Source organism: Aulonocara stuartgranti, assembly GCF_965226115.1.
Source record: "Aulonocara stuartgranti genome assembly, chromosome: 7".
In the NCBI taxonomy this organism is placed as follows: domain Eukaryota; kingdom Metazoa; phylum Chordata; class Actinopteri; order Cichliformes; family Cichlidae; genus Aulonocara; species Aulonocara stuartgranti.
In genome coordinates, this window is record NC_138945.1 from 60,333,916 (window position 1) to 60,355,406 (window position 21,491).

Below are 21,491 nucleotides of genomic sequence, written 5' to 3' on the forward strand. Positions count from 1 at the left end.
CCATTGTTTTTCTTGTGACATCACCAATAAGTTTGATGTGTCACATGGCCCTCTTCCTATTGAAAAAACAAAAGTTGTATCCAAGATGGCCGACTTCTAAATGGCCACCATGGTCACATGGTCCTTGAGGAGTTTGCCCCCTCACATATACTAATGTGCCACAAACAGGACTTTAATATCACCAACCATAACCTTGTTATTACGGTGTATCCATATAAATGGCCCACCCTGTATTTTAGATGTAATTTAATGATTTTTAGTGTGCTTATTGTTTCACACACTGCTTCTGCATTTGACCTTTCCTTCTATAAACAAATGGACCCAGTACTAGGACCTGGTAAAAAAAAAAAAAAAGTAGCCATTTTTTAATATGTATGTAAAACCTTTTAAGAACCTATGCTTCCAGAAAAAGTCAAAATAGAATTCATGTGTTTCATAGTTTGGTCATATATTTCTCCCCCTCTTACATGCTACAACTGTCAGCGATATTGGCATATAGCAGCACTCTACAGAGGACAGTAAAGGTGTACTAGGTGTGTGGATAAACATAGGTATGAGAAATATTGGGCCAGATACATTTTTTAGTGTTGGAGGAAAGCACATGGTGATATATGAGGAATGTGAAGCTAGGAAGAAGACCACTGAGGTTGTGCAGGTTAAAGCGGGTAACAACATAAGCTATGCCGAGGCTGTTAAAAGGTGCAAAAACAGAAAGGAAAAACGGAGATAGGAAGACTTCAACAGATGTCATCACCAGGTTTGACTCAATTAGACAGAACAGATACTGAAAGCACAGTGGAAAAGATATTCATTGCATATGTAGTCAACTGTGCTGATCAAGTAAAATACAAGACAGAAAAAATCTAAATGGTTGTGAGGGGAGCACAATCATTTATGAGAGGGATTTCATGGGAACATATACACAAAAGACCAGGGAAGATGGGAAGCCAGGAACATCACAAGAGAAGATAATACGATTATGTTGCAATAGAATTCCAGAAGTTTATTAGAAAATGGACAAGAGTTTAAAGGATTCATAAAATTCTTTTTAATAAGACACCTGATATCATTTGCATCCAGGAAACATGGCTCACACCAAATTTAGATTTTGTAATCAAAGGATATAGCAGTGTAGGTAGAGATAGGAAAGAAAGTAAAGGAGGAGGATGTGTAATTTTTGTAGAACAAGGTATTCAGTATAGAGTTCTAGCAATAGGTATGCAGTTGAAATATATTGTAATTGAAACATGGACAAAGAAAGGAAGTATTAAAGTTGTTAATTTTTGCAATCCATATAAAAGGCTGTCATTATATTTTATGGAAGAAATGGATACGTACATAGAAGGAAAAGTGGAATGGTGTGGAGACTTTAATGCTCACGGCACAGCATGAGATAATTACAGGGAGTGCAGAATTATTAGGCAAATGAGTATTTTGTCCACATCATCCTCTTCATGCATGTTGTCTTACTCCAAGCTGTATAGGCTCGAAAGCCTACTACCAATTAAGCATATTAGGTGATGTGCATCTCTGTAATGAGAAGGGGTGTGGTCTAATGACATCAACACCCTATATTAGGTGTGCATAATTATTAGGCAACGTCCTTTCCTTTGGCAAAATGGGTCAAAAGAAGGACTTGACAGGCTCAGAAAAGTCAAAAATAGTGAGATATCTTGCAGAGGGATGCAGCAGTCTCAAAATTGCAAAGCTTCTGAAGCGTGATCATCGAACAATCAAGCGTTTCATTCAAAATAGTCAACAGGGTCGCAAGAAGCGTGTGGAAAAACCAAGGCGCAAAATAACTGCCCATGAACTGAGAAAAGTCAAGCGTGCAGCTGCCAAGATGCCACTTGCCACCAGTTTGGCCATATTTCAGAGCTGCAACATCACTGGAATGCCCAAAAGCACAAGGTGTGCAATACTCAGAGACATGGCCAAGGTAAGAAAGGCTGAAAGACGACCACCACTGAACAAGACACACAAGCTGAAACGTCAAGACTGGGCCAAGAAATATCTCAAGACAGATTTTTCTAAGGTTTTATGGACTGATGAAATGAGAGTGAGTCTTGATGGGCCAGATGGATGGGCCCGTGGCTGGATTGGTAAAGGGCAGAGAGCTCCAGTCCGACTCAGACGCCAGCAAGGTGGAGGTGGAGTACTGGTTTGGGCTGGTATCATCAAAGATGAGCTTGTGGGGCCTTTTCGGGTTGAGGATGGAGTCAAGCTCAACTCCCAGTCCTACTGCCAGTTCCTGGAAGACACCTTCTTCAAGCAGTGGTACAGGAAGAAGTCTGCATCCTTCAAGAAAAACACGATTTTCATGCAGGACAATGCTCCATCACACGCGTCCAAGTACTCCACAGCGTGGCTGGCAAGAAAGGGTATAAAAGAAGAAAAACTAATGACATGGCCTCCTTGTTCACCTGATCTGAACCCCATTGAGAACCTGTGGTCCATCATCAAATGTGAGATTTACAAGGAGGGAAAACAGTACACCTCTCTGAACAGTGTCTGGGAGGCTGTGGTTGCTGCTGCACGCAATGTTGATGGTGAACAGATCAAAACACTGACAGAATCCATGGATGGCAGGCTTTTGAGTGTCCTTGCAAAGAAAGGTGGCTATATTGGTCGCTGCTTTGTTTTTGTTTTGTTTTTGAATGTCAGAAATGTATATTTGTGAATGTGGAGATGTTATATTGGTTTCACTGGTAAAAATAAATAATTGAAATGGGTATATATTTGTTTTTTGTTAAGTTGCCTAATAATTATGCACAGTAATAGTCACCTGCACACACAGATATCCCCCTAAAATAGCTAAAACTAAAAACTACTTCCAAAAACATTCAGCTTTGATATTAATGAGTTTTTTGGGTTCATTGAGAACATGGTTGTTGTTCAATAATAAAATTATTCCTCAAAAATACAACTTGCCTAATAATTCTGCACTCCCTGTATAATAATGAGAATGGAAATGTAACTGAGGAACTCACGGAAAACAAAAAGTATGTATGTTTGAATGATTGAAGTGGAACAAGAGTGAATGCAAGAGCGGGTACAGAAGAAGTAATTGATCTCACTTTGGTTTCAGAGTCACTAGCAGGCATTAGTAGATGGAAAGTAATTAGAGATAACACAATAGGTAGTGATCACGATCCTATAATGACAGAAATAAGTTTGAATGTGGAAGAGTATGGAATGGGAGCAGTAGAGATGTGTTTCAGTAGCACTGATTGGGAATCGTTTAGGCTCATAAGTGAACAGGAGTTACAAAAAGTTGATTTAAGTGTTGGTGTTGATGATTTTAATTTATCTGTGTGTTGTGCCATTTTATAAATCAGCAGCAAATTGATTTATAAAGGAGAAAGGAGTGTTAAGATTCAGTATTGAGGAAGGGTACAAGAGGTGATCGAAGAATAACCACACCGATCCGGCCGGGTGAAGTCAAACGATGATTTTAATGAACACACGTGTGGGAAGACAACTCTGTACGCAGACAGGAAGTAGTCTTCGACTTAATCAAAGCATGAACAGATATTTTATAGCATCAGGGTTTATTTACTGACGCCCCTTCATACGTCACAGATACATTTTATACATAGATCAGATCAACATCATCATGACTTTTCACCTAGAAAATCATCTTCTATTTTCATGGCTAGCCCTTCCTGTCTACCTTTCAGTTCTTGTCTTGTTCCTCTTTCTTGCCGAGACACCAAGAAACGGTTCCTCTTTTACCAAGACAATTTTGCAGTTACAGCCAAACATAACTAACCTCTCCTCTAAATAAATCTAATTTAAAGTGTGTGTGTGTGTGTGTGTGTGTTGACCTCACATGCTCTTTATGTCATCTCTTCACCTACTGTCTGTGTCTCGTCCTCAAATGCTCTTTCTCAATTCACCTGTTGCACTTCTGACCTTTTACCAGACCAGAAGCTCACTGAGACTATGTGTATGTCTTCTACTAAATAAATGTTTTAATCAAGAACCTCTACTAAAACCTTAATATAAAATGATCTGATATATAAGTGTTTTGTAAGCATGTATTGCAATTCCTTCTCTGGCTCCAAGTCACTTGCACAATAGATTGTCCGAACATCGCGCCGAACAAAGCTTCCGACCCCCAATTAATTGACCGAGCTCCAACTCTTTAATAAGCACAGATATGCATTGTATAAAATAGTCATAACTGCTTAAGGCCTTCTTAAAGCTATCTGTTACATTGTTAAAGCCTCGTCTTAGCCTGCGGCTCAAAATAACTTCCTGCTTCTTTCTGCATACAACTTCCTGTCAGCCTGCAACTCAGTCTTTCTGAAAGAGACACTGTTTAAACCTTGGAATGCAATATCCATGCTGCAGATTATATTATTAATGCAATGACAATTATTTGACAATAGCAGTAAAATAATTTCCCTCCTCGACACTCCCCCTTTTGACCTCTGGAACACCAGAGGTCACAATACATTGTGTCCTCACGCAGACCCTTCTCTGGTGGTCTCGAACCTCGAGATCTCCAGGATCCTCGCCCCTCCTGTGGTCGCCGAGATCGATCTTCTGCAAAGGAAACAAAACACCTTTTCTTGCATCTCCCTAACTTATCCTATCTGGGACTCTTTAATCAAAAGCCTGATCCTAATTACCTTCTTAACTTATTGACTTGTATTTATGTATACTCTTCAACGTTACTCATCACTTTAAAATTCTTTTAAGCGCTGGTTTCACGTCCAGTTGCTCGCTCTACTTTCCCTTATCTGATCATCAACATCCTGTGCACAAGTTGTCGCTGCTGCAAGTTAATCTACTCCAAAAGAAAACAACCACTTTAATCAATTATGTTTAAGCATATAAGCAATTGCTCCTGTATACATTTCATCATAGCTAAATGCTGCCTTGAAACAACTCCTATGTGTTAACACTAACTTCATTTTAAAACCTCACATTTCCTATGTTATCACCTGTTTTGGTATAACCTTTTTATTTCATTTTGCTCCCTTAATGTAACAATACCTTCTAATTCTAATGTATCAGACTTAACCAAAATATATACTTTCCTTCCTCTTTGGTCCTTCTTTAAGTTCAGTTAAAAGCTAAATGAATTTAGGGCCTTTTGCCTGGAATCACTACTGTCATGTGTGTTTCTTAACTCTGTGTCTGTAAGCGTGTGCAATCCTTCATGAACTCATATTATCCTCACATTAGATTGGCTAATCATAGCGCTAGCCAAAGGCTCGTGACCCTCCAGAGACAAATTTGAGCCACAACTCCTTTAAAAGCACAAAATGCAATATGTATAAAATGGTTATAACTGCACCTGAAATACAAAGTTAACATCATCATAAACATCTTATGGTCATCAAAGCAATGGGCAGGGCTGCGACCCAATTTAGCCCTGTCTGCGCACAAATTTTAGCCAACTTGTTTTTCAAATTTAGGTTCATCCTCTCTACCTCTTGCAAATCTTTATTCTTGAAGTGAGTACCATTGTCTGATCTAATTCTCTTGGGAAACCCATGCTTTGGAATGTAATGATTGATTAAGCACTTAATCACGCTTTTCGCGTCTTCACATTTGGTCGCCCATGCTTCGGGCCATCCAGTCAAAACATCCACACACACCAGCAAATACCTCACCCCACCTGGGCCTGTATCAATCATGTCGGTATAATCAATCACGACCTCTTCTCCTGGCCTTTCTGGCATGAGAAACTTACCAGCTTCAGGTTTTACTGCTGGCTTTGGGTTGTGTGCCCCACAAATTAGGCACGTTCTGGCCTTTTCCAGTATCATCCTTCTCAAATCAGGATGCCACCATCGGCACAAATTTCTCTCCATCTGTTCCACTCCCACGTGACCAAGCCCGTGAGCCTCATTCACCTTTTGTTCCGCCATTTTGGCCGTTAAAGCGGGACGCCCATCTGGCCCCCTCCACAAACCGCCATCTTGCCAGGCTCCTTTGTTTTCCCACACCCCCTTTTCCTCTGGGGATGTCTCCTCCTGAGCCTGTCTAACTTCTTCCATGCTGTTAGTGCTAACCTCCTCTTCTGGGGTTACCTGCACCAGTTGTCTCTGTCCTTTGTAGCCCGCTGCTTCCTTTGCGGCTTCGTCAGCTTTCTGATTTCCTCTTGCCACCATACTGTCTGCTTGTGAGTGGCCTTTGCATTTTATAATACTTACCTCGTCTGGGTCCTCCAGGGCCTTTTTGTGACAGATGGGTGCATTAGTGGCCGTTCTGAACCCGGCTCTCTTCCACTGAGCCAGTTCCACATGAGCTGCTCCAAACGCATATGCTGAGTCAGTGTAGATGTTCACTCTCATGTTTTTAGCCAACCTCAGGGCTCGAGTTAGGGCTATCACTTCAGCTCTCTGGGCCGACTGTTGTCCCTCGATTTTTCCTTCAACCTGGGCTTTCTTAATACAGTCATGTGGTTCTCCTGACCCCATTAGGTCTGCCATATTTATTCCTTCATGTGTGAATATCAAATTTGGCGCCTCTAAAATTTTGCTGAACCTTTGTTGCGTCAGTGGAGTCATTGTGAATGCCTGTGAGTTCACATAGGCCACTACACTGTGTGTAGTAAGCACTTTCAGTGGGTGTTCCCTCACTATATGTGCTGTTTTCTGAATTATCTTTGCTACTCCTGCTGCGTGTTGTGTGCATGTGGGATGCCTTGCTTCTGTTGAATTTAATCTTATGCTAACATACATAAGTACATCCCTACCTCCCCCTTTTTTCTGAAACAACACACCATTCACAACTCCCTTTGTTTCTGAAACATCAAGATAAAATGCCTCATCATAGTTAGGTGTGGCCAGATCTGTGGCTCTTGACAAATCCTGTTTTAGTGAAATGAACGCTGTCTCTGTGTCCGGCGTCCAAGGCAATTCAGCCTTCAGATTTCGAACACCAACTTTCTTGATCAGGTCCCTTAAAGGGGCCGTTTTACCCGCATAGTTCGGAATGAACTGCCTGCTGTAACCTGTCAAGCCAAGAAAGGAAAGCAACTCCTTCACAGTTCTTGGTTTTGGATGTGTCAGAATTTGGTCTCTGTGTGTGTTCATTAACCCCACTGATCTGTGTGCGATCACCCGGCCCAGGAATGTTACCTCTGGCCGGACCAACTGCAGTTTTTCTTTGCTCACTTTGAAGCCACACTCCGCCAATCTGTTCAACACCACGAGCGATGCTGCCGTACAGGCCGCTGCTGACGGGGCTGCAATAACAAGATCATCAACATACTCTATTAATGTACAGCCCCCTGGCAGTTGACATGGGGACAATGTCTCTTTCAACACCTGATTAAAATTCCTGGTGAGAGTGCAAAGCCTTGTGGTAGGCGTGTGTACCTAAATTTGCGGCCTCTGTATGTGAATGAGAAAATGTCTCTGAGTGACTCGTGCAGTGGGAGACAAAAGAATGCATTCGCTAGGTCAATACATGTGAACCACTTTTGGTCTTCAGTTTTGTGCTTCTATTATGGTCTGTTAAATGGTATGTCAGACTTCAGCTGGAACAGGACAGGCGAACAGTTAGCTAGACCTACATCTGTGGGCCCTGCGGACCACAAAGTACCAGGCAATTTTGAGAGCTCAGCTACTGCATCAGGATGATCCATTCTTTCCCTGCCATGTATTCTGGAGATTTCTTTATGTTCTAAGATCACTGCATCGTTGGACAAACAAGTTATGCGATATATTTTACATTTTGGTGCATACCAGACGTTTGGAATTTGGGTGCTTTGCCAGCATGCGTTGTCCAGCGCCCGCTTGACCATTGGTCCCAGATCTCTTGGCCCATGACCCTCGTGGACCGCCAATGTAATGTGAGGGGCTGAATCCTCTCCCACATTGTACCAAGGCAGTTGTTCATCAGTAAATTTCACAGCCGCGGCCACACCTTCTGGTCCAACATAAATGTTATGTGTTTGCACATTCCACGTCTGTCCCTCAAGATCAGACTGGAACTGTTCCCGATAGATATCATTATCTTCCCTATCATAAAAGAGTGTAACGTGGAAAGGATCTCGCGGAGGGGAATAGACGGCCAGGCTCATTATCCAGGGTTTCCACAGCTGATAATGTCTCAGAATGCCTTCTTCCACTAGCCTCCCCCAGTAGATTTCGGCAGTGGGTTGTTCAGAGTTCTGGACTAAATATTGAGTCTTTGAAGGTGATCCCAGTTTCACAAGCAGGTCCCTGCCCATGAGATTTTCCAGGCACCTGTGAGGACACCACATATTGGTGCTTCAAAGTCTATTTTCCCAGCTGTGTCAATGCTGGATCATCATCATTGACAGCATAGGTTCTGCCGTCCCCACGCTGTTCAGTTTCTCCGGGCTCCATCAGTATTGCTCCCCCTCCCAGCCCCAGTCGGCTACTGGGTACTGGGGGGCTGGTGCTGCATTCGGGTTTGGAGCTTGATGTGCTCCCCTGTAAGCAGCTCTTTGTCTTGGGCCTCCTCGTGCCTGGGATCGATAGCCTCGCCCCTGATAGTTCTGCGGCGGTTCAGGGCAGTCTCGGACCCAGTGTCCTTCTGCTCCACATCTCAGACACGCAGTCCAAGACACCCTGCCAGGATTCCCCGGATTCCGAGCCCTTTGTCCTCCCCTCACGGATCCACCACGCCCTCTCTGCGGTCCACCGGTCCCCCAATTCCCTACGGGTTGACGCTGCCTTGGTGCATTGGCGGGCCAACGATCATCAGGGTAGAGACCCGGATCCTGATCTGGCCAGTCAGGCACAGGATCGGGCTGAGGCCTTGCCACCATTATAGTCTTATTTAGTTCTTTCGGTTCTTTTTTCTTCGCATTATATTTTTCGCGAGCCTCACCCAGCTGCAGCCTAAGCAGCTGCGCCTGTACTTCATCTAACTCTTTCTTTTGTTTGTTCGTCAAATCCTGTTCCTGCTGAAGTCTGTGGGTCACATGTCCCTCCCACTGCACCAAGTCTGCAACGGCAAAATCTGGGTTCTTTTCCAAGTCAACTGCAACCTGGTTGGGCAGCCCTGCCAGCACTGCCGAACGAAACCACGCTCTACTTTCACCCTCCTTCCCCGGATGTATTCCTGTTCCTAACAACCATTGTTCCTTTGCTTTAGCTAAACACTCTCTGGGTGTGTTTTTAGGATCCCAAATAATTTTTGGAATGGCTCCAAAGTTAGGAGTTGGGTCCTTCTCCCGAACTGCATCTGCTAAGTCACTCTGCACCTCATGATATTTCAGGTCATTTGCATATCTAGTTGTTTGAGCTATCTGCTCTACATCTGCTAACCCACCACCCAGCATACAACGTCCGGCCAAAGCGCGAAAGTCGCCCAGCGCTAATTCTTCTCCTTCCCAATGTTCTCCCTTGGTTATTGGTGGAAGTTGTTTAACCAATGCTTCCAAATCTCTCACCTTATAGGCGCGATAAACTGGTTCGTTCTTTGGACCTGCTATTAGAGGCAGACTTAAACCAGGGTCAGGATCTCCTTGTTCAAAACTCACTTTTCTACTCTTCCTCGACTTTCCTTTTCCCTTTGAGCTCCTAAATATGGGCTGTCTCTGTGCTTGGTCTCTCTTCACACTTCTTTTCCTCAAAATTAGGCTTGTACTTGGTTGGGGCTCAGGTCCTCCATCTTCGTCCTCCTCATCGTCTTCTTCTTCTGATGACGTCGCACGGTCTTCATTCTCCTCTTCTGGCCCTCCCTGCATTACTCTCTGCTTTATAACCTCCAATGCCGTTAATGCCTCTATGGACGCACGTAGGGCCTCATGCATTTGTCCGTACACTTCTCCTTCAGTTTTTAACACCAAGCTCAGAGGTATTTTATCACCCAGCCCTTTCTGTTGGGATATAATAGGTTTACTTACCTCAACCTCCATCGCTTGGCACTCTTTCTCTGCTGATTTTAATACTCCAGGGGAAGCCAAGCGAACAGCTTTCTTACGCTGTTCGAACTGATCCTTCAGAGGTTTGCATCCCCTTTTCCTACTAGGTGTCGCACCCGAGCTGTCAGCCATTCTCTGAAACACAGACTTACCTCTTCCAATGGCGTTGGTCGACTCCACCTTCTTGGTCTAGGTCACCCAGACACGCTTAACTTTCGGTTTCAGTCTTCGTCTCGCTGTTCTCGCAACCACTGGCTCCTCTTCCCCTGCTCGGTGATACACAAAGTTTAACCCAGCCCTTTAGACGCTGTCCTCGCGTTCTCAAGCGTTGACACTCAATCAAAATTATTCGCCCTCAAAGTGTTAATATATGACACCAGCAACCCTTATGCGCAACGCGCTCACCTCCGTATACTTACCTCTCCAATAGTTCCTCGGATTAGTGTTTTTTCATTTATTTTAAACCCATTGACGGCGCTGCGCGTCCCTTATATACTTTACAGCAACACACCCTCAAGGGTCCCTCAACTTGTCCCGTACTAATAAGTCTAAAACCAAGAAATCACCTTTATGACATTATGTCAAAGCTTTCTCCATGTTGCACAGCCTGCCACAGGTTTAACAAAAAAATCGCTGCCCGAGAAGGCTCCCACATATCAAGGTGGTCGTTTTCACAAACTTCCAGCAGACCCTCAAATAAACAAAAACAACGACCCAGGCAGGCTTCCAGTTCAGCCTCCTCAATTTCTATGCACACTGAAAACTCATGGGGAGATTCTTCTGTCTCCCCGTGTCCTACACAATTCACCTCCAAATGATCCCCTACAATTGAAATTTCAGTGTGGAATGACGCAGAGATTAACATTTCCTTATTTATTCACTATATGTAACCTGAATTTTCTCTCTCTTATCAAATAACAAAGGTTATCTTTACAATTTGTTATTGAACTACTAATTAAGTTGCTTTTTATGGTGTCAGTGATAAACTGCCCCTAAAAAGTCCACTTTATTGCGTGCTCATTGAGTTACTCCTATCAAAACTATTTAACAAGTTCAATTTACACATACTCATTAATTTGTCACGCTTATTAGTGGCTCATGGTTGCTTAAAGCCTATGTCTGACTTGACCACAGAGTTAGAGCATCATTCAATCCTCCCAGGATGACCACTCCACTTACTCTGCATCCAGTCAGCTCATGAATTAACAACACTTGCAGACTGTAACCCTTTTATTTTTTGTTTATGCCTTCAATTCCACCTTAAATCTTCTTTACCTAAACGTTGGTTTTAAACACAAACAATTCTTATATTCTATTTTGAAACGCTGTCACCATTCATATATTTACAATGTTGTTATTTACTAAGCCAGCATTTTAACTGCAGACATTTATCCACATTTGCAAACAATAGTTATAGAGCTGAATGACACACAAAACCGAAAGCATAGTCCTCTCATGCGCTCTGCATCAGCTGCCTCATTTGCATGCACACACACTCTTCATCTAAGAATAGCAGCAGGCAGTCAGTGCATTGCTGACTCGACCCACAGAGATCTTTTTTAATACAGAGACGTCTTATATTTACAACTGCACAGATTTTAAACCTTTTAACACCTATCAAATTTCGACAAATTTAACATAACCGTTTTTTGCGATCAATTAACCAGTCTCAAGACATTAACTGTTTCTGGCCTCATTTCTAAAATCCCTAACTCAATTTAAAAGCGTCAACCAACCCAAACTTTTTGAAGTTTTAGGTTAAAGTTACACGCCCGAAATCCACTTCTGCTGGCCAAAAAAGCGCAGATACCGTTGCAAACGGTAAGGAGACTCTAGCTCCTAGCTATTTTGGAGGTTCCCAAGTTCTCCCCGGTTGCCAACCGTACTAACCCTATTCGCCGATAGGTCAGGGCCAAGCGTCCTTGGCCGGGAGGGAGCGTTACCTCCGAGAACTGCGCTTCCTAGAACCCCCACGGTTCCGTTCTAAAATAATTTATAATACTTTGAAACAACAATCAACACCCGAAACAAGTGTATAACTCAAGCAGGTCCACCCTTATAACCAAAAAATAAGCAAATTCCCTAACATACTAAAATCATTAAGCAGTCCACTGCTTCCCACGGTCCTAACCGTATTAAATCCTTACCAGCAGTCCAACTGCTTTAAATCCTCAGATTCTTATCAAAATCAAAACAGACATCCACCAGTAACTTCAGTGAGTAGACTTAAATTTTATCATATCCAATTTGGCACACTTTGGAAATAATTCAACAGGTAGTGCCTTACCTTTTGGATAAGCCGGCTTATGCCCACTCACTTAGACCACTGGAATTCATGTCTGCCCGTCAGACCACCTAAGACCCCGGATTTCTCCGTCTAAACCTCCAACTCTCCCTCCTCAATAACCGGACGAGGCCCCCAAATGTTAAGATTCAGTATTGAGGAAGGGTACAAGAGGTGATCGAAGAATAACCACACCGATCCGGCCGGGTGAAGTCAAACGATGATTTTAATGAACACACGTGTGGGAAGACAACTCTGTACGCAGACAGGAAGTAGTCTTCGACTTAATCAAAGCATGAACAGATATTTTATAGCATCAGGGTTTATTTACTGACGCCCCTTCATACGTCACAGATACATTTTATACATAGATCAGATCAACATCATCATGACTTTTCACCTAGAAAATCATCTTCTATTTTCATGGCTAGCCCTTCCTGTCTACCTTTCAGTTCTTGTCTTGTTCCTCTTTCTTGCCGAGACACCAAGAAACGGTTCCTCTTTTACCAAGACAATTTTGCAGTTACAGCCAAACATAACTAACCTCTCCTCTAAATAAATCTAATTTAAAGTGTGTGTGTGTGTGTGTGTGTGTTGACCTCACATGCTCTTTATGTCATCTCTTCACCTACTGTCTGTGTCTCGTCCTCAAATGCTCTTTCTCAATTCACCTGTTGCACTTCTGACCTTTTACCAGACCAGAAGCTCACTGAGACTATGTGTATGTCTTCTACTAAATAAATGTTTTAATCAAGAACCTCTACTAAAACCTTAATATAAAATGATCTGATATATAAGTGTTTTGTAAGCATGTATTGCAATTCCTTCTCTGGCTCCAAGTCACTTGCACAATAGATTGTCCGAACATCGCGCCGAACAAAGCTTCCGACCCCCAATTAATTGACCGAGCTCCAACTCTTTAATAAGCACAGATATGCATTGTATAAAATAGTCATAACTGCTTAAGGCCTTCTTAAAGCTATCTGTTACATTGTTAAAGCCTCGTCTTAGCCTGCGGCTCAAAATAACTTCCTGCTTCTTTCTGCATACAACTTCCTGTCAGCCTGCAACTCAGTCTTTCTGAAAGAGACACTGTTTAAACCTTGGAATGCAATATCCATGCTGCAGATTATATTATTAATGCAATGACAATTATTTGACAATAGCAGTAAAATAATTTCCCTCCTCGACAGGAGGTAAGACCAAGAAGAAGACTACCGTGGTGGACAAAGAAATGTGATGAAGCAATTAAGGCTCGAAATAAAGCTTTCAAAATGTTGAAAAGAAATTGTAACGCTCAGAACCTTATTGAGTATAAAAGGTTACAGGGTAATTTGAGAAGAGTTGTAAAAAATGCAAAGAGAGATTTGTGGAGGAATTTCTGTAATTCAGCAGGAAGACAGACCAAAATAAATCAGGAATGGTCAATGATAAGGGAAATGATTGGGATTAAAAGAGATTATAGGTATCCAATCCTGAGTGATGGAGATATAACAGCAATTAGAAACGAAGAGAAGGCTAATATCATGGCAAAATCATTTGCTAAAATTCATAGTTCAGACAAAATCGATGGAAAGGAAAAGAAGAAAAGGACAGACATTGGCAGAGAATGGATAATTATTAAGACAAGAGGGAGATACTAATGATTTACTAAATATATAATTTACACAAACAGAATTGAACAGGGCTCCTTGTTAGGAGAAAGAGGTAAAGAAGTCAAAGAGTTTTGGGTGGACAGCAACCCAGAAAGCAATAGAAATTCAAAAAGATCAAATTAATATAAGCCCATTAGTCCCATTACCAGTAGCACCACTACTTTCAGACTCTAGTTCATCATTGGCCTGCTTGGATAACAGTCCTTCAGAAGCCTGACCAGACAAACTGCTGTTTTCTACAGTCATTGGATGGGAGTGATTGCTAAATTTGTCTGGATACCAGCACATTATTTTATTGTCAATGAGGTGGCAGATAAAATTGCAACGCAGGCTGCTAAAGGAGATCAAGTCGGTTTACATAGCAGTATTAGCAAAACTGAAATGAGGAGCACGATAAAACAGAAAATGAGGGAAAGATGGCAAAAGTGGTGTGAGGAGGAGAGGACGGGGAGATAGTTTTATTCTATTCAAAGGAAAACCAGAAGAGAAGAGACAATAATATCTCGAATCAGATTTGGACACACTGGATTAAACAGTTCACTATTCATTATAGGGAAACATGAAATGGGGAAATTTAGTCGCTGTGGAATAAGTGAAACCATTCAACATTTTCTGTTGCATTGTCAAAAAATATCAGGAAGAAATTTATTCATTTTCATTATTTGGTATGAGAGGATTCTGGTCCACACTCCAAACCAGTTGGTGGCGGTAATGCACCACATCGTTGTTTGTGAACCTCCAAAAACTCCTTAGAAGAAGAAGAAGAAGAAGAAGAAGAAGAAGAGGCGAATGACTGAGGATTTTAGACAGGCACCTGTAAAGACAGCCGGATACAGTGCGAAGTGGTCCTGCGGGCGTCCCCGTTGCATAGAAACGAAAATTGTCGGGGACGTCGCACATTTACAAACTTGAGCTACCTGTTAACCCTGATAAATGAAGGAAATCGTTCACCTTTTCATATCGGGAAAGAATGATATTCACGCGATAACAAGCGACGTTTAACCGGGCTTAACAACTGCAGCCAACGCTAGTTCTGTTAGCTTACTTGCGATTAACAATCGTTCCCTCCTGAGTGCGCTGTGAAAGGTACACTTCAGCACTTCAGAAAGAGAATGTAATCAGTGACGGGCTCAGTTTTGTTGTCAGTTTCTGTGAGCATCTGTTTTTACTGACGTGAACCGTGACGAACCAGGAATAAGTGAAGTAAAGGCGAACCTCAAGTAACTAATGGCAAGCTAGCTAATACTCCCTGGGTATTATCCGTCTATCGGAGCTCCTGTGGGAGCATAACGGAATTTCTTTCAGGTATTTATAGCAGCAATCAAAAAGGGAGATATGGCTGTTGACGCTGGCAGCATCCCTGAACTGGACCAAAAGAAATACGATGCGGACGAACAGGTGAAGATCATCTGCTTGGGAGACAGCGCAGTTGGTAAATCTAAGTGAGTATTAGCTGGAAGCAGCGATCAACAACATTTGAGCTTTCCTAACATTGTGGGGTTGGCACTTTTCTCCTTCTTTCGCAGGCTAATGGAGAGGTTTCTCATGGACGAATAGTATCCTTTAGCAGTTTATACAGTTCTTTGTGGATCTAGAAAAAGCAGGTGACAGGGTGCCAAGAGAGGAACTGTGGTACTGCGTGAAGAACGAGAGTGGTAGAGAAGTGTTGTGAGGCTGATGCAGGACATATATGAGGACAGCGAGACAGTGGTGAGGTAGGTGTAGGAGTGACAGATGACCAGGTGGAAGAGGGGTTGGAGGTATGCACCGGAGAGAAATGGAATTGAAGTCAATAGAGGCAAGACAGAATACATGTTTGCGAATGAGAGGTAAACAGGAGTAACAGTAAGGGTAGTGAAGGTAGATGTGTTTAAATACCTTTGGTGGTCAACCATCCCAAGCAACAAACAGCGCACAAGAGAGTTGCAGAAGAGAGTGCTGGTGTGGTGGAATGGGTGAAGACACATGTCAGGGTAGCAGCAAGAGTCAACTGGAAGGTTTACAAGATGGTAGTGAGACCTGTTATGGCGTATGGATTGGAGACAGTGGCATTAATAGAAAGACAGGAGGTAGATATGAAGGAAGGTTGGAAAGATAAATGCTAAGATTTTCATTGGGAGGGATGAGAATGGACAGAATTAGAAATGACTTCATTAGAGGACAATGCAGTTAGGGCGACAACGCAGGTTAAGCAATTTGGAGACATAGTGAGAGAGGCATGCCTGAGAGCATTTGGACATGTGATGAGGAGGGATAGTGGATACACTGGACAAAGGATGTTGAATGTGGAGCTCCCAGACAGGTGGAAAAGAGAGACACCTCAATGGAGGTTTATGGATGTAGTGAAGGAGGCCCTGTGGATGGTTGCTGTGACAGAGGAAGATTTTATTTAACTTTTATTTATATAGGGAATCCCAGCCAATGTCTATTACACAAGAGAGACCTGTTTTAGACAAACATAGTAAAATTTCAACAATAAAAGAAACAAAGACACTAGTTTTGAAGTGAGATGGCTGCACTGTTGTAACCCCTAAAGGGAGCAGTCAAAAGAAGAAGACGAAGAAGCAATTTATAAATTGAGTACTTAATTTTAAATTCAAGCAGGTGGGCTAGGAACAAAGACTTGGAAAAAGATTCTCTTAGCCTTAAGATGCTTTGAAGAAACAAGTTGCATATTGTTAAGATCCTTAACTCCTCGTGCAGTCGTCCCCAGCAGTTGTCAACCTATGCCTTGACTCTCTACAAACACGCAGCCACTGTAGGAGACAAGACCATAGCAGTTGGTAAGTACCATGCACTTGCTGTGACAACATAAAATGTTTGAAACCAGTTTAAAATAATAATCTGCAAATCTTAAATTACCAAATTCTTTTTTTATTATTTTGATCCAAAGATTTCTGGGACACTGCTGGTCAGGAGAGGTTTCAAAACATGCATCCTTCATACTACCACAAAGCACATGCATGCATTATGGTAAGAACACATTCAAGTGTGCATGAAGAAGTGAGGATTAAAAATAGTCTGAAAAATGTAACTATGTTGTCAGCAACCAAGGTGAACTTTTGCTAAATCTTTCATCTTTTTTTTTTCTTTTTTTTTCTTTTTTTTAAGGTTTTTGATGTTCAAAGGAAGCTCACATATAAGAATTTAGTCAACTGGTATAAGGAACTAAGAGAGTACAGACCAGAGATACCCTGCTGTGTTGTTGCCAACAAAATTGATGGTGAGTCTGCACATTAAAGTTGGTGTGGAGTTCTTGTAATGACTGTATGCAATGGTAATGTTAGAGTTCGATGTGTGACATGATTTCTTTAGGTTGCAGTATTTTTTTTTAACTGTTTTGTCCAGCAAACTGGACTTTGTGATTGTGATTGTTTTTCCACATCTGCAGCCGACATGAAGGTCACTCAAAGAAGCTTCAATTTCGGGAAGAAGCAAGGACTCCCGTTTTACTTTGTGTCAGCAGCTGATGGAACCAATGTAGTTAAGGTCTGAGCAGGTTTCTTTCTTCTCCTGCTGTTTTACATAATATGACTGGAGTGAAAGTGTTCATTTTATAAGCCAATTATCAACTTCAGTCAGTGTAGTCATTATAACATGTTCACACCACCTGAACTTCTACTGCCGTCTGATAGCTCTGACTGTACCTCTTTCGTCAGATGTTCAGAGACATGATCAAAAGAGCAGTGGAGTACAAGCAAAACCCCAGTGACTTCATGGATGAAGTGATGCAAGAATTAGAGGTACACTAGCTTCTCTGATTACTAATGTGCTTGTCCTTAAGCAACTGTAGAATTTTAACTTCAAAGAATTAAATATTTGATTGTGCGGTACTTAAAGTAGGAAATATAATGAGTTCATTATTGTCCTTTGTTGTTTTAATATGATTACTGGAGATCCTCTCTACTCAAAATCAACAATCATAGAGTTAGGACTAGTGACGAACTATATATATATACTGGATATCAAAGATGGAGAGGTGAAAAGAGGTGGAATCCTAAGATTAGGTGTGCAGCATGGGGAAAAGTTACTTAGAAACTAGTCACAGTTTGTATTGCTGCTGAGACTCACTGATCTTGGATTTAGCTGACTGAATTCAACAAGATATAAGCAGATGTTGCTTAAGTTATATCTGATTTCCAACTCATAGACTATATAAAATTAGTAGGAAAGTTTGAATTTAGTGAGTGAATTTAATCTAATGTCTAATGTAGCATCAAGAGCTTACATTTACACCACAGTCTGCACTGCAACCCATTCAACTTAGTGCATCACTGTCTACTTTACCACAGTATTGCAAACTAACCTGTTTTCATGCAAACTTTGAATAACAAAAAATATTGTACTTTAATTTGTTTAGCAAGACATTTCGCATTATGAAAAATACATAACTTCAGTAACACATCATCTTTATATCCAATCCCTGTTTCTGAAATGAATTAGGACTTTACAAGTAAGTTTTAAATTTCAGCTTTATAAAATGTTGCTTGCTGAGCAGTTCTTACCTTTGAAAATGATTCATCTTCCTCTCCCATCCAGTCTTTATCTCTCCCTGGGAAATACAGCAACTGTAGATTTAGGTAACAAAACACACTATGGTACAATCTGCAGAAAAGCTGTTTGAATTTGGTGATGTTTGTTGAGCTGTGTGAAAGCAGCATTTGAAATCACTTCCTACAAATTTCAGAACCACAACTTTATTTACATCTGCACCGTGAACGCACCACAGGGATACAAAGTGAAGAGGTGTGTGTTTAGGGTGTAAGTGAGACTGTGGGATGTCATTATTTTCTTATTACTACATGCTGTCAGCTGGAAGCACCTCCAGGCTGCAGCACATGAAAAATTAAATCTCTCAACAGTATTATGTGGCTATTATTCTTCCTATCAGATTTAATTACGCATTTAATGAAGGTGCCGGAACACCGTTCCGGATCATTCCAGCCCACTTTAACCCCCGTTGCTAATAGTGTTAAGAAATCGAGTTTCAATGGGCAAAACTGAAAGATCAGAATTCTTAATACATTTAAAAGCATAAAAAAATCAATATCATTTGTCAGATTAGTGCATTCAAAATAAGTGAAACCTAGTTAACATCTGCAGACTACAACTGCCTCTTTACACTTGTGTCATTTAAAGTGGTTCCGATTTTTAAGCTGTAACAAGATCACTACAAATTTATGATATAAAGAAATGTACAAAATGTACAAACAGCATTTGTTTTTGGCAAAAAAAAGTGTAGTTATGAGAAAATTTACTAATAACTGTTGGTGATAGTGCTGATATCCTCCATTCACTGCTTTCTTACAGAATTTTGACCTCGAGAAGAAAGATAATTCAGAGGCAGAAGAGGACGGATTGAAGGCAGAGAGTCCAGAGTTAGTTTAAAACATTTCTGATGACACCTGAAGGATCATTTCTGCTGCTTCTGTCCGGTGTCAAGACATCTTAATCTCCGTGACCGACACCATCAGCAGGAATGCTAATTGTAATTTTGGTGGTCTGCTTTTTAATTGATTGGAGGATGGCGCACGGTAATCTATAGATGTTTTAAATTACTGCCCTCTATTCTGTCTAGTGACGGTAGCGGGAATAATAAATGTGGTGGAATGAATAGGATTTCTGTTGTTTACAGAGCTCATTTAGCTGCTGTCATTCATACTTTGAACAATATCTACTATTCTTAAGGTAGAAAATGAATGTTTGCTTAAGTGTGAAAAAATTACTATGTGAAGCATTGAAAAGTAACTCGCACAGCAAAGAGAACATGTGATTATGAACTGTACTTGCTGCTGTTCTCAGTGTTTGTGTGTAGTGTGTGTGCCGTGCCAGCAGGGGAGCTGCATCTGTCGACTGCATTAATTTTATGATTTAAATTTTGTGTTTTTTATCTTTTCAATAAATGAGAACTTAATGTACCATGTAACCAAATCTTTATCATGCCTCTTTCCATCTTGCTGTAATGCAGCAATAGGAGCAGAGCACTAAATAATCAACTCATCACCATTTTATAAAAGGAAATGACAACAAGCTGCCTGTGATATGAGTAGATAATAACAGAGATATTAATTAATATTCAAAGTTAGGTACAAATGTATTTATGCAGTTACACAATTTTGTATTTTTGCCACCACAGTGGATTTTAAATCAGTCAAGATGTGCAGACTTTAATGCAAGAGGTGTATTGAAATTTTTCATTAGCGTCTATGAATAATTGCCATTTTCATACATGGTCACCCATTTTCAGAGGTCTGGAAAACTTCACTCATTTTAAATACAAAGACTGGATGTAAGACTTCTTTTGCACTCAGTGCTTAAGTCTAGAGCCCAGCTCACTTGAGCTGCTCTACTAGGCCTTCACTGCAGATGCCTCCAGTTTCTGCTTGTTTGTGGGCCATTCTGTATTCAGTTCATGAAAAGAGTGTCGAGAGTTATGGCTTAGCAATTAAAAAATATCCCTGAGAAGCTCTTGGGTTGCTTTTGCAGTATGCTTTGGGTCATTATCCATTTGGAATGTGACGTGCTGATTCCGGGCAGAGAGTAAAGCCCCGTACACTTCTATCACCGGTCACATCAGCTGCACTGTATCCATATAAGCCCATGAGACAGCATTGTCTGACGGTAGATGGACTGATTCTTATATAGCGCTTCTCTACACAACTGGAGCACTCAAAGCGCTTTATACAGTATGCCTCATTCACATAATAACTTTTTTCTAAGTGCTCTCATACTCCATTGGATGCACCAGAAAACAGCTTGGGGTTGAGTATCTTGCCCAAGGTCATGCAGATGCAAGAAGCCAGATCTACCTCCTGAGAGCATGATGATGGTTCGGATGAGCTCTCTATAGCACACTTTATGCTATAGACATAAAGTTTTATCTGTTCAACCAGATTTTTTTCCCCACAGCTGTGCAGGATACTTAGATGTTTCATGACAAAGTCTAATATAGCCTTCTTTTCCTTGAGTGTACCGAGTGGATTGCACCTCATTATAGTTCCATTCATAAACTATAATATAAATCTCCTGATTAATGGACGGCACGCCTACTTCCTCATGAATATTTATGCCTTAGTTAGATGTTAAGGGTTTCCCCACCAAGGAAAGAATTCTGAAATCATCCACTTTAGTTGTCTTCTGTGATCTTTTGGGCCTTTTTAGTGTCACTGAATAGACATTTATTCCCTTTAAGAATGTACCATTAAGTTGGTGATTTGACCGACCCTTCCTTAAATTTGTGCTCTTTGTCTTATGCTATTGTTTTGCATTTTTCAGCCTAATTATGGGTTCCTTCAATTGCTTTGATGATCCTTGGACCTGATACTGAACAGCCTCATCTGGCATCAAACTGACTCTCAATCGTAGGAAATCATCTTACTTTTGAGTGTCTAAAAAATGGGGGGCTATATTATATAGTTTTGCTGTTTAAGATCCACTGTGGTGATGTGCAAAACAAGTAAAAGTAGTATTGTCCAAAATCCTGTAGATATGTTGGCATGTTTACCCTTTGTGTCGTATTTCCGTTCAATAAACCACTGAAGAGACTGAAGTCAAAACAAGTAGACAAACTCTTTCATGTTTTAATTATAAATTTATTACATAATATAACAAACATATACCTCTGTGGTGGAGATATCCTGGGCAACATCTCAGATCTTGCCTCAACCTTTACTATCTCCCTTACTCTGCA

General features: G+C 41.3%; 1 protein-coding gene and 1 long non-coding RNA gene across 2 annotated transcripts; one reads left to right on the forward strand and one right to left on the reverse strand.

Annotated features, from left to right (window-relative positions):
* Positions 1-3,436: 3,436 nt before the first annotated feature.
* On the reverse strand, positions 3,437-10,104 carry LOC309710730. Its single transcript, XR_014277785.1, has 2 exons — positions 10,015-10,104; positions 3,437-4,551 (listed from the first exon to the last, which is right to left on the reverse strand). It is a non-coding gene; the product is annotated as an uncharacterized lncRNA (long non-coding RNA).
* A 4,484-nt stretch (positions 10,105-14,588) lies between these two features.
* On the forward strand, positions 14,589-21,279 carry rabl2 (RAB, member of RAS oncogene family-like 2). Its single transcript, XM_082542542.1, has 8 exons — positions 14,589-15,243; positions 15,328-15,357; positions 16,505-16,584; positions 16,695-16,774; positions 16,913-17,024; positions 17,193-17,290; positions 17,461-17,544; positions 19,112-21,279. The coding sequence occupies exons 1-8, from the start codon at positions 15,137-15,139 to the stop codon at positions 19,187-19,189; spliced, it is 669 nt and encodes a 222-aa protein (XP_082398668.1). The 5' UTR covers positions 14,589-15,136; the 3' UTR covers positions 19,190-21,279.
* Positions 21,280-21,491: the final 212 nt, after the last annotated feature.

Excerpts from the sequence above, each read along its gene's own strand:
- rabl2 (XM_082542542.1), top strand. The coding sequence starts at position 15,137 with ATGGCTGTTGACGCTGGCAGCATCCCTGAACTGGACCAAAAGAAATAC. Across the intron at positions 16,775-16,912 it reads AAGCACATGCATGCATTATG|GTTTTTGATGTTCAAAGGAA; the intron begins GTAAGAACACAT and ends CTTTTTTTTAAG. Across the intron at positions 17,291-17,460 it reads ATGGAACCAATGTAGTTAAG|ATGTTCAGAGACATGATCAA; the intron begins GTCTGAGCAGGT and ends CTCTTTCGTCAG.